The 18,208-nt window shown below is 50.5% G+C and overlaps 1 protein-coding gene across 4 annotated transcripts; it reads right to left on the bottom strand.

The window, feature by feature from the left end:
- Positions 1–1,457: 1,457 nt before the first annotated feature.
- MAFG (MAF bZIP transcription factor G) lies at positions 1,458–16,473 on the bottom strand. Of its 4 annotated transcripts, none has more exons than XM_075014671.1 (3): positions 16,404–16,473; positions 8,907–8,968; positions 1,458–8,819 (listed from the first exon to the last, which is right to left on the bottom strand). In XM_075014671.1, the coding sequence occupies exons 2-3, from the start codon at positions 8,940–8,942 to the stop codon at positions 8,367–8,369; spliced, it is 489 nt and encodes a 162-aa protein (XP_074870772.1). In that variant the 5' UTR covers positions 8,943–8,968; positions 16,404–16,473; the 3' UTR covers positions 1,458–8,366. The 4 variants fall into 4 exon arrangements, with proteins under 4 accessions (XP_074870772.1, XP_074870775.1, XP_074870773.1 ...); XM_075014674.1 differs by lacking the exon at positions 16,404–16,473 and adding an exon at positions 15,942–16,314; XM_075014672.1 differs by lacking the exon at positions 16,404–16,473 and adding an exon at positions 15,787–15,844.
- Positions 16,474–18,208: the final 1,735 nt, after the last annotated feature.

The following is an 18,208-nucleotide window of genomic DNA, read 5'->3' on the forward strand; positions in this document are numbered from 1 at the left end:
GGCCAGATCAAACACACCCAGCATGACTGAACAACTGTAGCACAATTACAAATGTGAACTCACCAGACGTGCCCTCCCTGCCATCAGGGTCCAGCAGCAAGATGTCCTGGAAGAGGACTGGCTCCAATTTATGAACAGATCTTGGGTGGTGGTGATATGAGCTTCTACGCTTGTCTGCTGAGCATTTTCCTCCTCCTCTTCATCTATTACAATGTTGTCTTCATTGCTGCCTGTGGCTGCAGAGTCAGCTGGGAGGTATCTGGGGGACTGCTACGGAGCCTGCAGTGTTGGGGTGCAGACAGGCTGGAAATAGCTTCTTTCCTGCCACTCCAGAGCTTAGCTGAGGGGTGAAGAAGCTTCCCCATGCTAGCACTGTGCGGGGCTTTGGCACATGCAGGGCTAGGGCTCCTCCTGACCAGACTCCTGAGCTGTAGGGTCTTGAGCTTTCCCTGGGTGTCATCCCAGCCAGAGGCAGTGGGGGAAGGAAGGAGCCTGCCAGCCACGGTGTTGGCAAGATGAATGATCCAACCAGCATCTGTTTCTCTGCACAGTGCCAATGTAGAACACACCCTGGGGAAGCAGCAGGGCAGGGAGTGAATTGGCACAGCAGGGAGAAGACAGTGAGAGAGGAAGCATGTAAAGGGTCACTGGGTGGGCAGCAGAGGTAACATACCAGCCACTGCCTGTCTGCGTTCACCAGCCTACACAGCAAGTAGCCAGTGCTGACTGGACATGAGACAGGGTGGAGGGGCCTGCTGGCCAAGAGGAGGCATGCAGCAGGGGAGCAACCTGCCACACACTACAGCTTTGCCCAACCACCAGCCTTGCACTCCCAAGCCCATCATCAGCCACTGGACACTCCCCCAAACACACATTCAGTGCTGGTGGGGTGGGGCAGCTAGCAAGCAAAGATCTGAACAGCAGTAGGACTCACCAGTAATGATGGGAGAGGATAGAGTAAATATGGGACAACTGACTTTTATTTAAAAAAAAAAAAAAAAATGTAGGGACCCCTGCAGGTGTGCTTAAATACAGGACATCTGGCCACCTGAAAGATGAGAGAAATTGTTAAGCATAAGTGCTTCACATATGTGAACAACTAAAGGCAGGATATGTTAGATTGTTGTAGTGAGTCATCAAGTTAGTGTTTCTGTTAAGTGCATGTTTTCAGTGGCCAGTAAAGCTATGAAATTAAATTCCCAGGCTCAGATAAGGGACCTTTACACCAAAACCTGCACCCTACCATGTACAATTTAATTTCCCTATGAAGTAGTCACCACCTAACCAAACAATGACATTGCTATAAAAGCTGCCTATGCTCGACCTTGGACAAAAATCAGTGTCTGCAAAGTGGAAGTTTCTCAGTTCAGAAGAGCCTCAGTGGAACAGAGGAGCCTGAAATAAACCTGATCAAAAGGCTGCCAGCCAAATCCCCATGGAAGATGCTCCAAAATAGGTCTCTTTAAAAGATGTTTATTGGTCATATACAAAATAAAGAAAGCCTCATATCAACAAACATATACTATATACATAAATAAATTAACAACACCTCCAATGGGGGCTGCCACAGCAGGTCCCCAACAGTTATCAACAGATATCTATCTACAGATTGATAAAGGACAATAATTTAGTAATAAATACTGATTATTAGCTGGACTTGGCTCTGTTAGAGAAAAGCCTCGGACTGAACATTTTATTACACCCCTGTCACAGAGATCACACACCCCTTTCTAGTCACTTTATATGTACAAATTAGATTCTGTTTATTAAAATATTTTTTCCATTTTTAGAGTATTTTAAAACTGAAAAGAAGCAAATTTGTGATTTAGAACAGAGCCCTGCAGGCCCAATACTCATGTTCAGTGCTGCAGGGCAGTCGCTTGGGCACCAGCCCTTTGTCCTACTGCTTCCTACTCAGGGTGTTCTCCAACAACATCCCAGCTTGGCCAAGGGTGTAATAAACTTTGGGCAGACTGCAGTGAGGTCACGCTTGAGGCAGGGCAGTATGATAGCTCCTCCCCTTGGAAAAGGGCAGAGACTCCAGTCCCACTGCATCACCATCAGGCCCTGGGAATTCATGGTACCACAATACTGCCCTCCACTGGGGAGCAAGTTACATGGAAGCCTCAGGCAGGAACTGCGGCTGCAAAATCATTTGCACAGGTTGTAGTCAGACATATCATACACAAACACCCAAAGCTCACTCGTGCACCCCAGGCAGACAACCTGACTGTTCAGGGAACGGAGGGGGCACTGCCACCTACAGAGAAAAGCACTACCCCAACCAAGCTGCTGCTTGGCACCTGCCAGCTTTGCAGTGGCAAGGGGCAGAGCACTACCTCCCCATCTACATCCTACACGCCCCCACCAGGGTTCCCTTAAGGTGGGCACTTGTGCATCCGTCCAGGAGACATTCCAATGCTGACCAGCTGATTAGCAGACCACCCACAGTACAGAAATTGTGTGTTTCTATTGGTGGTGCACATTCACACATGCTGCACTGCACATAAAAATGTATTCTGCACATGGATGGAAAAGATTAGAGGGAACAGTGGCCCCCACGGTGCCTTTTACTATGTAGGAGGCAGCAGGGTGCCTGTCAAGAAGGGAAACCTTCCTCTGAGGTGAGAGTGATAGTGTTTGTTCCTGCCAGAGAAACCACAGCTTAATGCACAAGCTTAACTCAGGAAGGCATTTGCAAAGAAAAGGTGCACAGTCCCCTCCCAGCTGACTGGTGAAGGGACAGGGCACTCGCCATTACCCTCTGGCCTGCGGAGGTGGGGGAGGCCAGGGCAGCTCTGCTCACAGAAGGTTGGAATAGTTAGGCTACCTTCAGCTGGTCACATACACCTCCCCCATGCCTTTTGTACCAGAGATGGAGGTGCATGTGCATGCAACCCCACTGGCATGACCTCTCATGGAGCTGTCCTAGCTCTTGCCTGCACACTGCAGTCTGCCTCTTCCTCTCCCTAAAGAGAAATATCCATCAATGTTGCATAAGCCAAGAGATCACTTTACACAATTCACCACAATATACACAAGTCCCTGTGCACGCCCAGGGTGGGACAGCCACGCCTACACCCAGCTGTGCGAGGGGGGATACACTTCACGGGTTCGCTTTGCAGCCAGGACAGGAGCAAAACCCTCACCCGCTGCGTCAAAAAGGTACCAGAAAGAAAGAGAAAGAAAACACAACACCCTTCACAGCAGGAAACGAAATGAACAAGCACCTGGAAAACAAGAACCGTCACATTCTGAAACGCTATATGAGAGAGAAAAATCAAGTAAAGGATGGGACGTGGTGGTTCTGATTCACACTGGGACAATCCATAAACACAAGTAGCTGACTAGTGCTGGGTGGATGTGGAGATGCCCCTTTACCACGACCAGGGGATTCCCTGAACATTGGGGCAATCAGGTATCCAGATTCTATCCTTCACTAAGAGCAAAGAATGAAATCATGCCTGTCACTGACATGGGGCCAAGCACAGTGCACGGGGAGTGGCCCTCCAACGCACTGGTTGCTGACCCGGGGCAGAGCACCAAGCACAGAGAAGGGAAGCAACTTGCCTAAGGTCACATGGGAAGCCAGTGGCCAAGCCACAAGTGGAACCCAAGAGTCCTGGCTCCCAACACTGAGTGCATTACTACACACCACACAAGCACAGCTTTGTTACCTTTGCACCTAAATCCTCTCGAGAGATGTGATGGCACAGAATATGCTCTGCCACAGCCACAGAGCTGTGTGGACTAACAGACTAAGAAACACAATAAAGAAAACCATCAAGAAGAGCAAGAGATTCTGAGTCAGTATCTGCTGGTTACTCTCTGTCTTCCAGCACTCATTGCAGCCAGCCCTAAAGGATCCTCTCCAAGTAAAGGCATGTATGGAGATGGATGGTGGGTAAGATTCTGTCAACCAAGGACAAAACATCCAGGCTGTTAGACCAGAGCTGGAGTAGGACAGAGACTGGCAGCCACTCATGGGGCTCTATGGACACTCATGCCTCCTCAGGAAGATGGGTGCCACCTGCTCTTTCTGTTGCACAAAAAGCAAACCCAGTTGGAGCGGGAGCACAGCACCCATCTCACTATATAAATACGCCTCTGGCAATGGCACCTCCAGCTTCCAGGCAAGGCAGACACATCACACTGGTTCAGAAAAGCCTGCTGCCCTCATTCAGAAGCTAGTTGGGAGAAGAGTCAGGACTTGGTACTCTGGGCTCATTTTACCACCACCCAGCAGTTGACGCCTTCGGAGCAGCGGAAAGACAGAAGACCCAGAAGGCCAGGAGTTAAATCCCAACAAGCTGCACTGCACACTGCAGTCACCTGGCCTTCCAGAAAGTTGGTCTCAGTTTTTCATAATGCAGAACACAGAAAGCCCCAGGGCTTGGAAGTGGGAATATAGAAATCTTCTAATCTTCTTCTCTGTACAATGCAATTTCCTTGGAACAGCTCTTTTGAATCCCTGATGAAAGCAAAGCAGAAAAAAACCTCAAGCTCTGGAGTAAGGGTGAGACTTCATGGAAAACTCTCCACCATAGACTGTGACTCTGTCCTGAGCCCTCAAACTCCTATCTGTCCATGCCTGCCATTCCATCCTACTGAAGGTTTGGCTTTTGGAAGGCATACCTGCTTCTCAATAAAAAGCAAAAGTCTTGGCCCAGCCAGATAAGGTCAGGAACATGAACAGGCTCCTACACTGGTGCTGCAGCCCAGCCCAGCCCCAACATTTTCTGCCCCTTACACTCACCCTCCACGCAGCAGCCAGAGTTCACCATGCGGAGCTTGTCAGGATGGTCTCTTTCCACTGTTGTGCTTCCTGGAGGTAACAACCAAGAGCTTCAGCTTCCAAAGAACAGTTTGTGGGAAGGGATCAAGACCTCAGACAGCATCGTAGCTCAGCTGCATTGCCCTGAACACTACACATCGGTCCAATATACATGTCATGCCTACAAGAAGCTGCATGAGGCAGTTGGATGGAGAGGAAAGAAACTGACTGTGCCCTTGCTGCCCTTTCGGTACTTTGCAGACACAAGCTGATCGAGAGAGTCCATCACCAGGAGCGATGCACCTTCCTGCCCTGCCCAAATGCACAGTGAGGCTCACAGCCAGCAACTAATGAGCACTGAAAGTTCTGACCTCAGGATCTAAAAGGAAACCAAAGCCCTGTGCTATTTCCCATTAGTTTCCTCTTAAACATGACCTCTTGGAACTATCAATTTCCCTTGCCCTCCTTCCTGCTTGAAGAGGAGGAGCAGTCTTACAACAGTGCCAAGTTTGGGTAACAGAGCTATCAAGAACAACCTGATAAGCAACAGCTCTACCTCTTAGGAGGTTGACTGCTGCCAGCTAGGGAAAGAGGCTATTGGGTTACACAAATGCCCTGCGCAGGAGAGGCTCCTGGAGAGACAGCCCCATTTCTTCACATCCATCAGGTCGTTCTGACTTCACTTTAGAAAGGGCAGGGTGGCTCTTGACCCTCACCGATATGGAAGCAATCCTGCCCACGTGCCCAGGACCTTCTGCAGGCCTTGGACAGGGCCCAAAGTCAATCCCTGGGAAAGCAAAGGCATGATGAAGACAGGACATCCTGACAGTAAAGGCAGCTACCTGGCACCATCACATCAAAGCGCCACAAAAGAGCTCAGAGAGCACAGACAGTGCAACACAGTGGGAACAGAACAGAAGCCAGCAAGTTCAAGAATAAGTCACTTTTGGTACAATTGCAAGAAAGATATCAAACGGGACTTGCCTCTATTTTTTAGTTTGTTTTTTTTTTGTCTTTTTTCTAAATTTTATAAATAAAGTCTGATAACTTTATAAAAATGAACCTCAGAGCCACAGAGAGCATGCAGCAGGTTCATGAGAAACTTCAAAATGTTTATCAGCTAGCAGAGTATGAGAGAATATTTCTCCATTGATATGGTCAAACATTCCCCACTTGCTCCAGTACAAAAGCTGACTACAAATATGATCTGCCCTCTGATTTTAAACATTGACAATTCAATAACTCTTAAAAATGAATGTGTCTATTTAAATAAGGGGGATATTTAACAACAAACTGGTGATGTAAACTACTCTAGAGACATTTGATACCCTCAACACACAGGAAATACTAGTGATTTTGGTCTTGTTCTGCGCAACAGGCTAGGCACAAAACCGGCCTGCAGTCACAATACTTCTTCCTTCCCCCATTGCTGGCCCCCACAGTGCCATTTTCTGGCTCTCCTTCTCCCTCCTCACTTACAGGGCAGAGACACCAGGGAACTGCAGTTTCATTTCACCAGTCACACAAACATGGTCAAGGAAAAGGGGGGAGGAAAATCAACCCCTCAGAGAGTATCCTGGCTCTGTCGCATAGCCCTGTAACCTACACACCAGCACAAACACCTCAGCCTAGAGCCACTCTAGGCTAGAAGAGACACTCTGAATTTGTGTAGGTCCCTACAACTTTGGCAGCAGTCTGACTACAGCTGTGTGTTTCAGGGGGTCTAGGAATCTGCAGAAACACAAAGGCACCTTTCAGTTAAGAGGCTACCCCAAATACCTACCTCACACTGTGGTTCCTGTAAGGGGTAGAAGTTTCAGATGAGGCAAGGAAATGCATGTGTGAAAGCAGAGGGAGGTTAGGTAATAAAACAACATGCCTCTTCCACTCCAGCCCCACATCTCACCCCTCCAACAGTGGCCTAGTGAGCTGTACGTCTCCCATGAAAGAGATGATCACCATTAACTAGCATCAGAAGGCCCAAATGGCAGGAACTAGGTCTCTCCTAAAGAGGAGAGGACAGATGTTGATAAAGTACAGATGGGAACTGAAGAGACAGAAATATCCCATTCAACTTCATCACATGAAGGAAGGCAAATAAATAGACACATTTCAGAAGTGCTTGTATAAAAATGCAAGAAGCCTAAATGCCAAGAGGGATGAAGTCTAGTGCCTGATATTAAATGAGGATATTGATATAACAGAAACTTGGTGCAATGATGCTAACCAATGAGACATGGAAATAGACTACAAAATATTTAGTAATCACAGGGTGGGTTGCAATGGTGGGGAAGTGGCAGTATGTGTTGAAGAAAGCCATCAAATATGGTATAAGTCTTCAACGTATGAAACGGTACCATAGAACCTCTATGCCTAGAAGTTCTGCACTTGAAAAAAGTAAAAGCACAGCAGTAGAACTAGTGCAGAATAAAGGAGGCTGATGGTGCTATGGGGTGCATCTGCCCCCCCCATTGGCACACCAGAGGTTAACCCTATTAGCAGAAGAGGCCACACACTCCTGGTCTGCTGGGCATGCTCCAGTTGGAACCAGGCTATAAAAGGCCTGAGAGGCGCTCAGTCTGGGCTGACTGCCTGATGAGAAAGTAGTACAGCATTAACCCCAGCAAGCCCTGCATGCCATATCCAGTCAGTGAACGTCACAGCTGGTACACAGACTACCAGACGATGGATGCCAAAGACTCAGGCAGGAAGAGCCCAGGGAAATTTAGTAGGCAAGTGGTGTTAGAATTGGTGAAAGGCTTAGCATGACTGGCGACTCTGGTCATTGGGCCGCTCTGTTTCAAACACGTAGGATTGCGAGAGTGACCCCTTTTGCATGACCAGGGGGTTCTCTGAACACTGGGGCAACAAGGTATTCAGATCCTAGCCTTCTCCCTCCCCATCTCCAGGGCTAATACATGAGGGAACTGGTGTTTCCTCCCAGTCTTCCACTACCACATTTGTTTGACTGGTGCAGTGAGGGAAAAAAAAAAAAAAAATCACAAGGAAACCTCCCTTTGGGACACAGGCGGTGTATCTAGAAGTTAACACAAACTAAGCCCCAGGGCAATCACTGGGACCACGCAAGACAGAAGCAGCAGACTCGCACACCTGGCAAACAGGCATCAAGAGTTGTGATTAGGAAGTATAATGAACTAAATGCTTTGGAAGTGACTAAGACCAGAGATCCCAACTCCCTGCCACAGAACCTCTCTGTCCTCCCATTTCCCCTTCCCACTGAAGAGTGGGATGGGCCTCAAATCACACACTTTCCTCCGCACAGTGTGGAATTTCTTTGGCTAGGACACCAAGGTCTTTCACCGGCTCTGTCCCCAGGACACCCCAGAGAGCAGTAGTCCCATAAGTGGGAGGCTCTTCTTGCAGAGGATGGCAGGGGAAAAGGTGTTACCACTGGTCATATCAATCTGAACAAGACAACACACAGAACTGGAGTGGAGTGATCAGTAGGCCAGTTGCGAGCAGAGAGGAGGGAGTCCTGACCCACAAGGAAAGGGGTTTGTGCTTTGGGGATTCCAGGTTAGCTTTGCACCTAACTGCTCTGCACAGACAAGCCCAGACAACACTCGCTTCACTAAGACCGGGCGTCCGTTTTGGATTTCACTATTGTGATGACACTGGTAGTGGCAACTTTGCCAGGGATAAGGGGCCCCATGCTGGAAGTGATAGGGCCCCATGCAGGGGCCACAGGGCTCCGGGCCACGGTTCTGGCGAAGTTCTGGAGTGCCTCATATTTGGAGCGGAGGGCATCGAGTTCCATTTTCATGCTGGCATTCTCAGAGGCCAGCTTCTCCACCTCTTGCTGCAGCTCTGCCTTCTGCTTCTCCAGTTCCTCCTTCTGGGTGACGCGCTTGACACGACAGCTGGCTGCGTAGCCTCGGTTCTTTAGCGTGCGCCGACGCTGCTTCAGCTGGATGATCTCCTCCTTGGACAGGCCCCGTAGATGCTGATTCAGCTCCCGCACAGACATGGTCACCAGCTCCTCATCCGTCAAGCTGGTCCCATTCTCACCCGGTTCCCGCTTCACCTGCGGCAAGGGGAACACATGCCTTATTGCCACCCTGAATACGCCAGCTGTGAGCCACCCATGCTGCCAGGCCCCACCCCACTTTACCTTTAAGGCTTTGTTTGCTTGGTTGGGGGTCGTCATAACACGAGAGCCTTGTCAGTCAGGATCTGAAAGAAAGGAGGAGAAGGTCAGCCTGGAGGACCAGCTCCCCAGAGGGAACCTAATGCAGCAAAGCACCTGGGGGCTCCAACAGGGGAAGCAGGGACAAAACTTGGAGACAGAACTTGCTGCTGGGGCCAGTCTCTCCCATCTGCTCTGCTTAGCAAGCCCGTCTCTTCGTCTGAACCAGGCAGACTTGCAGATCCTGCCCCTGCTCGTCTCTCTCCTTCCTTGCCCCAGCGCCTGTGAAGACTTGAACCAAATGCTGGCAGGGGCTGAGCAGGAAGCGTTAGGAGCCTGGGGAGGAGTCAGAGTACAAGAAGTCACATCTTTAAAAATAGCCTGGCAGGTGGCAGGCTTGGTCCAGAGCATGGCTGCTCCAAGTCTGTCATGCTGACTCAGCACACTGGCAACCGCTGAGCTGCTCGCAGCCACATCTTCCCCACAGGCCCTCAAGCACAACCAATCAGATGGAGTCATGTCAGCGCCCTCCCTCCCCCTCCCGCAGGCCTGAGAACAGCCTTCCTTCCCCATGACCCTGTCAGGCTGGCATATAAAGTCACCCTGGGAGCAGAGTGTCCAGAGGTCCCAAACCAGCGAAGTCCAAGGAATGTACTCCAGAAGTAGCTGCACTGGGGTGGGGCAGAGAAAGGTTCCCTGTGCTGGGCAGCCCCAGGAAGCAGGTATGAGTCACCATTCCCAGCTCCTGCTCCTGCCCCTGCCCAGCACTTTTCCTCTCATCCCACAGTCCAGGAGTGGACATCTACTTAGAAGGCTCCATGACACACACAGAGGTGTGCCAGGGTAGAGGAACCCTGCAGCACTGGAAAAGCATTCACCCTGCCAGCCACCATGGACGAATCCCATTGTCTGTTTGGGCTGGCATCACACAAACTCCCACTGAACACCGAAGTATTTCTTCAGCACCTAGCCTAGCCAGGGGCTGGGCACATTCTACCCACCATCCTCCTCCTGTTGAAATGCCAGACCCACTGCTTTCTCTCCTCATTTGGGATAGGCAAGTCAGAAACTTGGGAGGATAAATTTAAGATGATGATTCAACGGGAAGAGGAAAGTGGATCTCTTTGCTACCACCACTGCGAAGATTTGGGCTCATCCCTTCACACAGCAGCCATCTCGAATTCAGAGGCAGATAAACTGACAGCTGTTACAGAGACTTCTAGGTCCTTCCTCTTCTAGTTCTTCAGTTCTAGAGACAGTAGTAAACCACCTCCCTGTCTAGGGTTTGCTATGGAGAAGCCTCCCAAAATGCCCTCCTTGACATAATCTCAGCAGTGCCCCAAACAAGGGAGCATGACTCCCCATAGAGATCAGCCACTGCCCAGACTGAGATGAGCACTCCTGTCCAAACCCAGACTGAACATCTTTATTTTTGTGTCTCACCCAGTCACAAGCAAAGTTAATGCTTTCACAATAAAATTAATCTCATACATCCTGTGTCTTGCTCATTACATGCAAGAAACAGTGGCACAACCCTGAGACTCGGACACACAAAGATTAGCACATGCCAAGGAACAGTACTTCAGCAACTGTGGCTCAGACTTCACACAATGCATCTACCACCACCCACCTTAGAAGAAAGGCTTCAGCATTTTCCAAGATTACCAACAAACAGGCCGGATTCAGATGTTTCTAAATTGCCCAAGGCTGCTGGGAAGTAAGTAATTTATACCCAGAGGACACAGCCTTAGCCACTCACTGAGATGCTAACTGTGCTCAGACAATGCTGTTATAAAAGGTCACTTCTGCCAGCCAGGCTCCACAGGAAGCTGCTATACCAGGAGCAGGCTAGCACAGGCCCTGGGCAGAACAGTTTGCTGGGATACCAAAAACAGCTTTGTAAAATGTGTACTCCCCTCTTCACTGAGTCTTATCATTTCTTCTCTCTTTTGTGAGACACGATCTCTCTCCCCCCCTCCCCACCCACTGCAATGGAGTTGAAACAGTCTGTTTGCTTCCTCATTCATGGGAAAAAGGGCTCTTATTGACAGGAGCTGCAGAACCAGCAGGGGAGGCACTTCCACATTTGTAGACTGTACAAAAATACAAGTGATATTTAGTCTTGGTGCAGATATTTTCAACATGTAATGCCCAGAATACAATTCCAATCAGAGTATTAATAAGGGGGATGGAGACAGAAATAGAGTCACTCAAATTTAGAGCCTAAGCTGCTCAAAGTCCCTCACTAGGAGAATTCCAGATCTCCATGAAGTGTGTTACAGGAGCTGCCCAGAGAACACTGCTTCACCTTCCTGTTCATCCCTGCACTTTGCAGTATTTACACATGCCCTTTTCCTGATAAACCAAGGAATTCCTGCAAAGTGGCTGTCAGAATGTACTGGGCTGTCAGGAGGACATGCTAGAATCCTTCACGCTCCTCAAGCTCCCAAAGTCATACAGCCCATGCAAGTCGCTTCTAGTGATGGAATCACTCTGAGAAGTGTCAGACTGGTGGGAGCTGACAGGATGTATGGCACCTGGGATGAGATGAAGGTGGCTCAACAGCTTGGAAGGAGGCAAGGATGGGGAGAATATGATGACAATTTTTCCTCGTGCCTTCAGAGTTACAAGGTTTGATGAGAAGGAATTCAGTTTGTCAGGCCTTGCTCCCACCACTTCAGAAGCTGTAATAAGATTCCAGTTGAAAGCATCTGATGATTTAGCTTCCCCTCTCAAGAAAGGATCAGAGGAGGCAAATTTCACTCAGAAGGCATCTGTGCCTGAGTATGGTCACTAAGGGGAGGGGAAGGAGAAGGCTTGCTGGTCCATTTCTCATTGCTGACAGACAGGCCAAAGACAGGCCTCTTCAGAAGTCTGCACAGAGGACACAGAGAACTGGCAGACAGAAACTCGGTCTAACTCCCCACGCTGCTGATTTCTCGGCTTTTCAATGGCTTCCTGAAGAATGATCACACTGAAAAGTGCCAAATGCAATGGCTCCAAGGGGAAAAATGCAACCTCAACACATTTCACCAGAACTCAAAAGGCCTGAACTCAGCACAAACACAGCCAATTCTCTCCTCAACTAAAAAAAGGCACAACAGCGCTGACAGCAAAATGCATGATTCAACACAGGCCCCATTCTCAACATTCCTGATTCATAGAACTGTGCCATCAAACTAGCGTAAACACGCTGATGTCACTCCTTCCAGGAGCACAGCCCACCTGGAGACAGCTCCACTAAAGGAGGCCCACCCTCAGGAGATGTAGCAGCCAGGGAAGTGACTGAATAGTTGGGGTTCTGCAGATGGGAAAGCAGGCCAAACAGTGGTGTTTACAGAGGCTGTAAGGGGCTCTGCTTGAATATTCTCTCCAACTGCACCTTTGAAAGTGGAATCAGTACTTTTGTTACAACTCAACTCTTCAGATCACCACAGATTCATGCTACAGCAGATGGGCACACAGCATCTTCACAGAAACAGAGAGGGAGCGGTGCTAGTCAATGTACTATCAAAACAAAAAGCGGTCAAGTAGCATTTTAAACACTAGCAAAATAATTTATTAGGTGAGCTTTCCTGGGACAGACCCACTTCTTCAGACCTTGGCAGTCCTGGCAGTGCAGACCAAGTTGGTCTGAAGAAGTGGGTCTGTCCCAGGAAAGCTCACCTAATAAATTATTTTGCTAGTGTTTAAAGTGCTACTTGACCGCTTTTTGTTTTGATAGCATCTTCACAGTGTAACTAAAGTACAGGCTGAACCTCTCTCAGACAGCACCTTTGGGACCTGACCAGTGCCGGACAAGAGGTCAATATTGTCTAGCAGCATTATCAGCACTTCCACTGCTTACCAGGCTCTTAGAAGATGTTTAGGGTAAATTAGAGCTTAACAACAAACACAGAACACTGAGAGCCAGGACTTGTGGCTGGAAACAAATTTTATGGGACCATGGGAAACTTGGCCACACCCATGGTAAATGGTCATCTGGCTAACTACAATCATGCTGGATTACAGAGTTTGCTGGATGAGGGTGTCCTGGATTAGAAATGTTCAACCTGTACTTGTCTCCATGTGCACAAGGTTACCAAAATCAGACAGAGAATGGGACTGATTCTCAGCTATTACTTCCTTTAGCACATTAGTTCTTTCCTAAATGCATAGGTCTGCTGGACAAGGTGTATCACTTCCATGGGAGACAGAAAGTGGCCTTAGATGGTGTAAAGCACAGGCCTTCCCAACTCTGCACAACAAATCTTTATGGAATGAGCTGTCACCAGAGAATCTTGCCTCCCAGGAGAAGGAAATGCCAGGACACAAGAAGGGAGAACAACTCTACTGCTGAGCAGGATCCGCAGTGTACAGCCTGTCCTGAAACTGCTGGGCGTGGAGGGAGGGGGGGGGGGGAGGGAAAGGTTCCAGTGGTATCTGCTGCTCCCCACTGCACGCAATTCATCCCCAAATCATGTTCTTGAGCACAGAGACAAGCAAATAGTCTGTAGGTAGGAAAAATGCTGACTCTTGGCTGGTCCTTTTCTGAAGCATTTTTGCTCACAGGGGGACCAAACAAAAGAAAATAGTCCAGCCTCCCTTGCCACTGAAAACACAGTTGGCTGAAGAAAGTCTTCTGTCAGGCCTCACTGCCACCTCATACAAAAGACCAACCACCACCTCTCAGCTCAGAGAGCCTCATATCACTATCAATGAGGTTACTGAAGATATCTTCACATCTAAAAAGTCATACCTGCTGCTCTTTGTACATATCTACTCCACCCAGAAGAACAGAGAGCAGATGGAAACCCTGAACCTCTGCTGATCAGCTAGGTAAGAGGGAGAAGACATGCTGCAAAGACCGACATTACTTTAATTCCTAGCACTCAAGATATCATCATGCAGAGGCAATACATGTTATAAATCCAACCAAAACAAACATAGAATGTGCTTGTCTGGACCCTTCCCCTCCCCATCTGTAAAAGTCTCTCACTCACACACACCCCCCTTTCAGGTCAGGAAATGGGGCTAAGTACAGTTTAAGGGCTACTGCACTCAAAACAACAAACATGAGAATTCACACACATACTGGAGAGCATGACCTAGTGTTCTGAACACATGCTTGGGAAGCAAGATACCCAAATCTTACTCTTGGCTCTGTACTTCCTATGTGGTTTTGTGAAGGTTAGTCTCTCCCTGCCCAAGTTCCCACTTCTGCAGTGTAGGATAAATACTGACCTGCTTGCCACATAGCTAGGAGTTTAAGTCATTAACATTTTGTGCTAACTGACATTAAGAATAAATGTCTTGCTACTACTACACAGTTTGATTTGATAGGTAAGATCTTTTAAAGAAGTCGTGTTAAGTTTCCCCAGCCCACACACAACCGCTGATGCTGTGTCAACGGCGTTTCTATGGCAATGTTTTAAAAGATCAAGCAACCAGAGTTAGAGCTTGTCTACACTTAAAATGCTGCACCTCTGTGGCTGTACTGCTTCAGTGAAGATACAGTCTACACAGACAGGAGAGATTCTCCAGTCAGTGAAGTTAATTCACTTCACCAAGAGGTGGCAGCTAGTTTGATGGGAGAATGCTTCCATCCACTTTGTGCTGCCTGCATCAAGGGTTATGATTGGGTTGCTTGATGGAAGCGAAGTGGAATTTGTCACAACCTTAGTCATATAGTTATACCAAACTAAATTTCCTAGTGTACAGTAAATACTACCATAGATAGGCTAAAAAATTAATAAGGAATATAAATTCTCCTGTTTCAGGGCCTAAGCTAAACACTAATAAACTTGGGGACAGGAGAACAGGGTTTCTTGCACCTTCCTCTAAAGGAGATGGTTCTGGTGGCTGTCAAAGATTGGACTAGATAGATCAGTGGTCTGAACCAGAGTGGTCATTCCTGTATTCCTGGAGGCACAGCACCTAAACCTAGCAATTAGGCAAATATCTGCAAAGTGCTTTTAAATCCTTTGATAAGATATCCTTAAAAAATACAAAACTTTCCCAAAGCTATTCATTCAGTAGCAGTTAATTCATAGACTTACTGTTAAACTCATATGCATCCTTGGACAGAGATAGTCAAAGTCTTCAGTAAAGTGAGGGTAACTACCACAGGGGCCATGCCTGACCATACTTGTTTTGGTTCCCCTGCCTTGTGGCAATGCAGTTGGGTGTCACAGAATTCTTGCTAGGGGAGAGAAGATGGTGCACACCAGCGGTTGCTATTACCCAGGGCTCTTTGATTTCTCGTAACAGAGTTTTTAGCTGATTTCTGGGCATCTTGAATAGACCCGCAGCATTGCTCTCCCTTTTCTACTTATGTTTAGAATATGCCAGCCTCTTCAGCTGAGCCCTTGAAAGGGTTGTATTTATGGTTATGAAGACCACATCTCTGTGGGGCCCTGCTGGTGATTAGTGCTAAGACTATCAAGCTAACAGATCAATCAACTGTAACACTAGCTGAGGCAGAGGAGATGAACAGGGTATTGCAAGTACATTACAAGCATGCCTTGCAGAGAGCCCAAACACTCATGAGAGGTACACAGAGCAGACAATCTGATGGTCTCACACTAAGCCCAGTCCCAGGAGGCTTGTTCTGAACTGGAACCGTTTTCAGACTCCACATCTTACCACACATACCTACTTTCCAAAACAAACCTTTTCTGTCTCCACCCTACAGCATCTCTCTCTGCTCCCATAGAGATCAATGCAGAGACCAAACCCAAATGTGCATGCTCTGACACTCTAGGAAGGATTTTAACTCCACCACTCACCCTGCTGCCTGTGCCTGCGGCCCCGTCCCACAGCAACCAAGCACACGAGGGTGAGACCTGCTGCCCCCGTGGCAGCGCAGTCTACATGACAGGGCTACCTTGTTACTTGCTCAGCAGATGAGTCAGCATGTCAATCTCTGACACAATAATCATCCACCTGCAAACACAGACTGACCAGCATTCTGTCGCCCTGTCCACGAGTCCCCCACTCACTCCCAGCACCCCCACCCCCTTGGCACTGTCTACCGGTGACCTCATGGTGATGAGTCAGCAGTGCCTGTTCAACATTCACAAGGTGCGTGTCTAAAGGAGCGGGGTGCAGACCCAGCTCCTGGGGAACATCCTGGCTCTTGTGTGACCACGGCCGCTCCAAGGCGCTCCCCAGCGCAGCCCGAGACACCTGATGAATCAGCAGCTCTAGCCTTTACCACCCACAAACATGTCCGCACGCTGCAAGGGGGGGAGCGGGGAGAAAGCAACAGGCAGGCGGCCCCCGCAACAAGCGGGGAGAACGGGAGGCTCCGGCGCTCCCCACACACCTCAGTTCCCCGGGGAAGGCGGGGGACCCCCAGTCCCGGGAACCCCTCACCTCCCCCGGCCCCCCAGGAAGGCGCAGCGGTCAGGCTCGCCCCTCTCCTCCCGCCCCAGCCCCGGGGAAGGCGGGGGCCTTGCTCCCCGCGGAAGGGCGGGGTCCCGGCGTCGCTCGCTCGCTCACCCTCCTCGCGGTGCCGCCGGGGGCCCAGGGCCGGGTGGTGCTGGGAGGGACCGAGACTCCGTGATCCGCCACCGCTCACGGACACGTCACGTGATGTTTGGGTCACGTGGCTCCATTCATGAAGCGCCCATCGCAACCTCCCCGAGCCTTAAAGGCGCGGCGGCCGCGGTCGTTAGTGTCGGGGGAGGGGAAGCGACGACACCGTTGGGTCTGGGCCTTAAAGGGGAGGCGGGGGCCCCACCCCCCGGCGGACTGGCCTTGTCTCGCAGCCCTTGCGCCGGCCTGGACCCCGGCGCCTCTCAGCGCGGCCCGCGCACGGGGAGCGGCGCTCTGGGCCGGCCGGGCCGCACGTCGCTGGGCCTGGGGCTGGGAGGCGGCGGCGGCAGCGGCCCGGCCCCTGAGCAGCGGAGCGCCCGCGCAGGGCGAGGGTGTGCGTGTCTGGTGCTGCGCTCCCCGGTGACAGGCGCCGGCCGGGCCGGGCCGGGCTGCCAAGCGCACGAGGCGCCCTGCGGCACCTCAGAGACACGCAGCGCCCTGGCAGCGGGTCTGCCCGCCCCCGCCCCCGCCCCCGCCCCGTGACGCCGGGGAGGGGGCCGCTCGGCCCGTTGGGAAGGCTGCGCTGCCGCCCGCGCGCTCTGCGGGGCCTTGAGAGGAAGGCGGGCGCGTGGCCATTGCGGAGTGGGGGATTCCGCCAGAGCGCTTCTCTGCGCGGGCAGCGGCGGAGTCGCCGTGCGAGGCCCGGCCCAGCGCGGGAGCAGCCGCGCAGGGACGTGGCACTCGCACACTGAGGGTCCAGCAGCACGTGGCTGCATCCGAGCAGTGCAGAGCCCCGAGGAGCGGGGGTGTCGCAGCCCTGCAGCCGCCCCTGGGGAGCCACCTCAGGTGACCAGCGGCTCCCCTACCTCCTTGCGAGCTGCCTTGGACTAATCACTGCCCAGCTCCTCCGCTAGTCAACTGCTCACGCCCTCCCCCCAGCACTTTCGTGTGAATGGAGTCTAGGGAAACAGCCCCCCCTATGCCGGAAGGTCCCGTCCGTCATAAGACCCCACCCCGCCCCGCCCCCGCCAGCATCAGATCGCTCACCCGGTTCGCCCCGCTCAGTGCTCCCTTTCTCGGAACGCATTAGCTTGGAGCTACACTGTACTCTGCAGGGGAACAGATTCAGCAGCTGCATTTTGTAATGGTTTAACCTGCTCACCAGTCACATTTCCCCTGGGACCCTGGTCAAATCTTTCCCTCCCTGCTGGAGTCCCAGTGGTTACCAGACCTGGCTTGGATTCTGTGTTCACATCAGTGACTCAGGCAGGGCAGTCCTGAGGGGACGGAACTTCAGCCCCTTTCCACTGCTAAGCTTTCTGCAGTGCCCCTGACTTCCCAGCCTCCAGAATTACCCCAGACACTCAGTTACCCCTACTGGCCCTTTGGTCCAATATTCAGGACTCTTCTTCGAGGAAATTAACTGTATACTAAACCAAGAAAGCTCAGAGCTTGTCCATGCCCTTTCCCCAAGGCTCCACGTGCTTGCCTTTTCATGTAGCTAGGATCAAGGTCTCAGCATCTGCTGTTCCATGGATCCAGCTAATAGACAGCAAAGGTGTAGCAGTAAAAGACAGACCTAGATTACAGGGGCTAGCACCTCCCCTTTGGACAGAGTGGGTGAATTATGTCAATCTAAACAAGGGGTTTATTTAGAGGCTAAACCCCAGCTCCAAGGAGCTGCTTACTTGAAGGGATGTGTTGATGACAAAAGGATATATGACTGGAGAACTGCCTGAGTATAAATCTTGTCTTGAGGAGGTATAACT

This window comes from Carettochelys insculpta, chromosome 20 (genome assembly GCF_033958435.1).
Source record: "Carettochelys insculpta isolate YL-2023 chromosome 20, ASM3395843v1, whole genome shotgun sequence".
Taxonomy (NCBI): Eukaryota; Metazoa; Chordata; order Testudines; family Carettochelyidae; genus Carettochelys; species Carettochelys insculpta.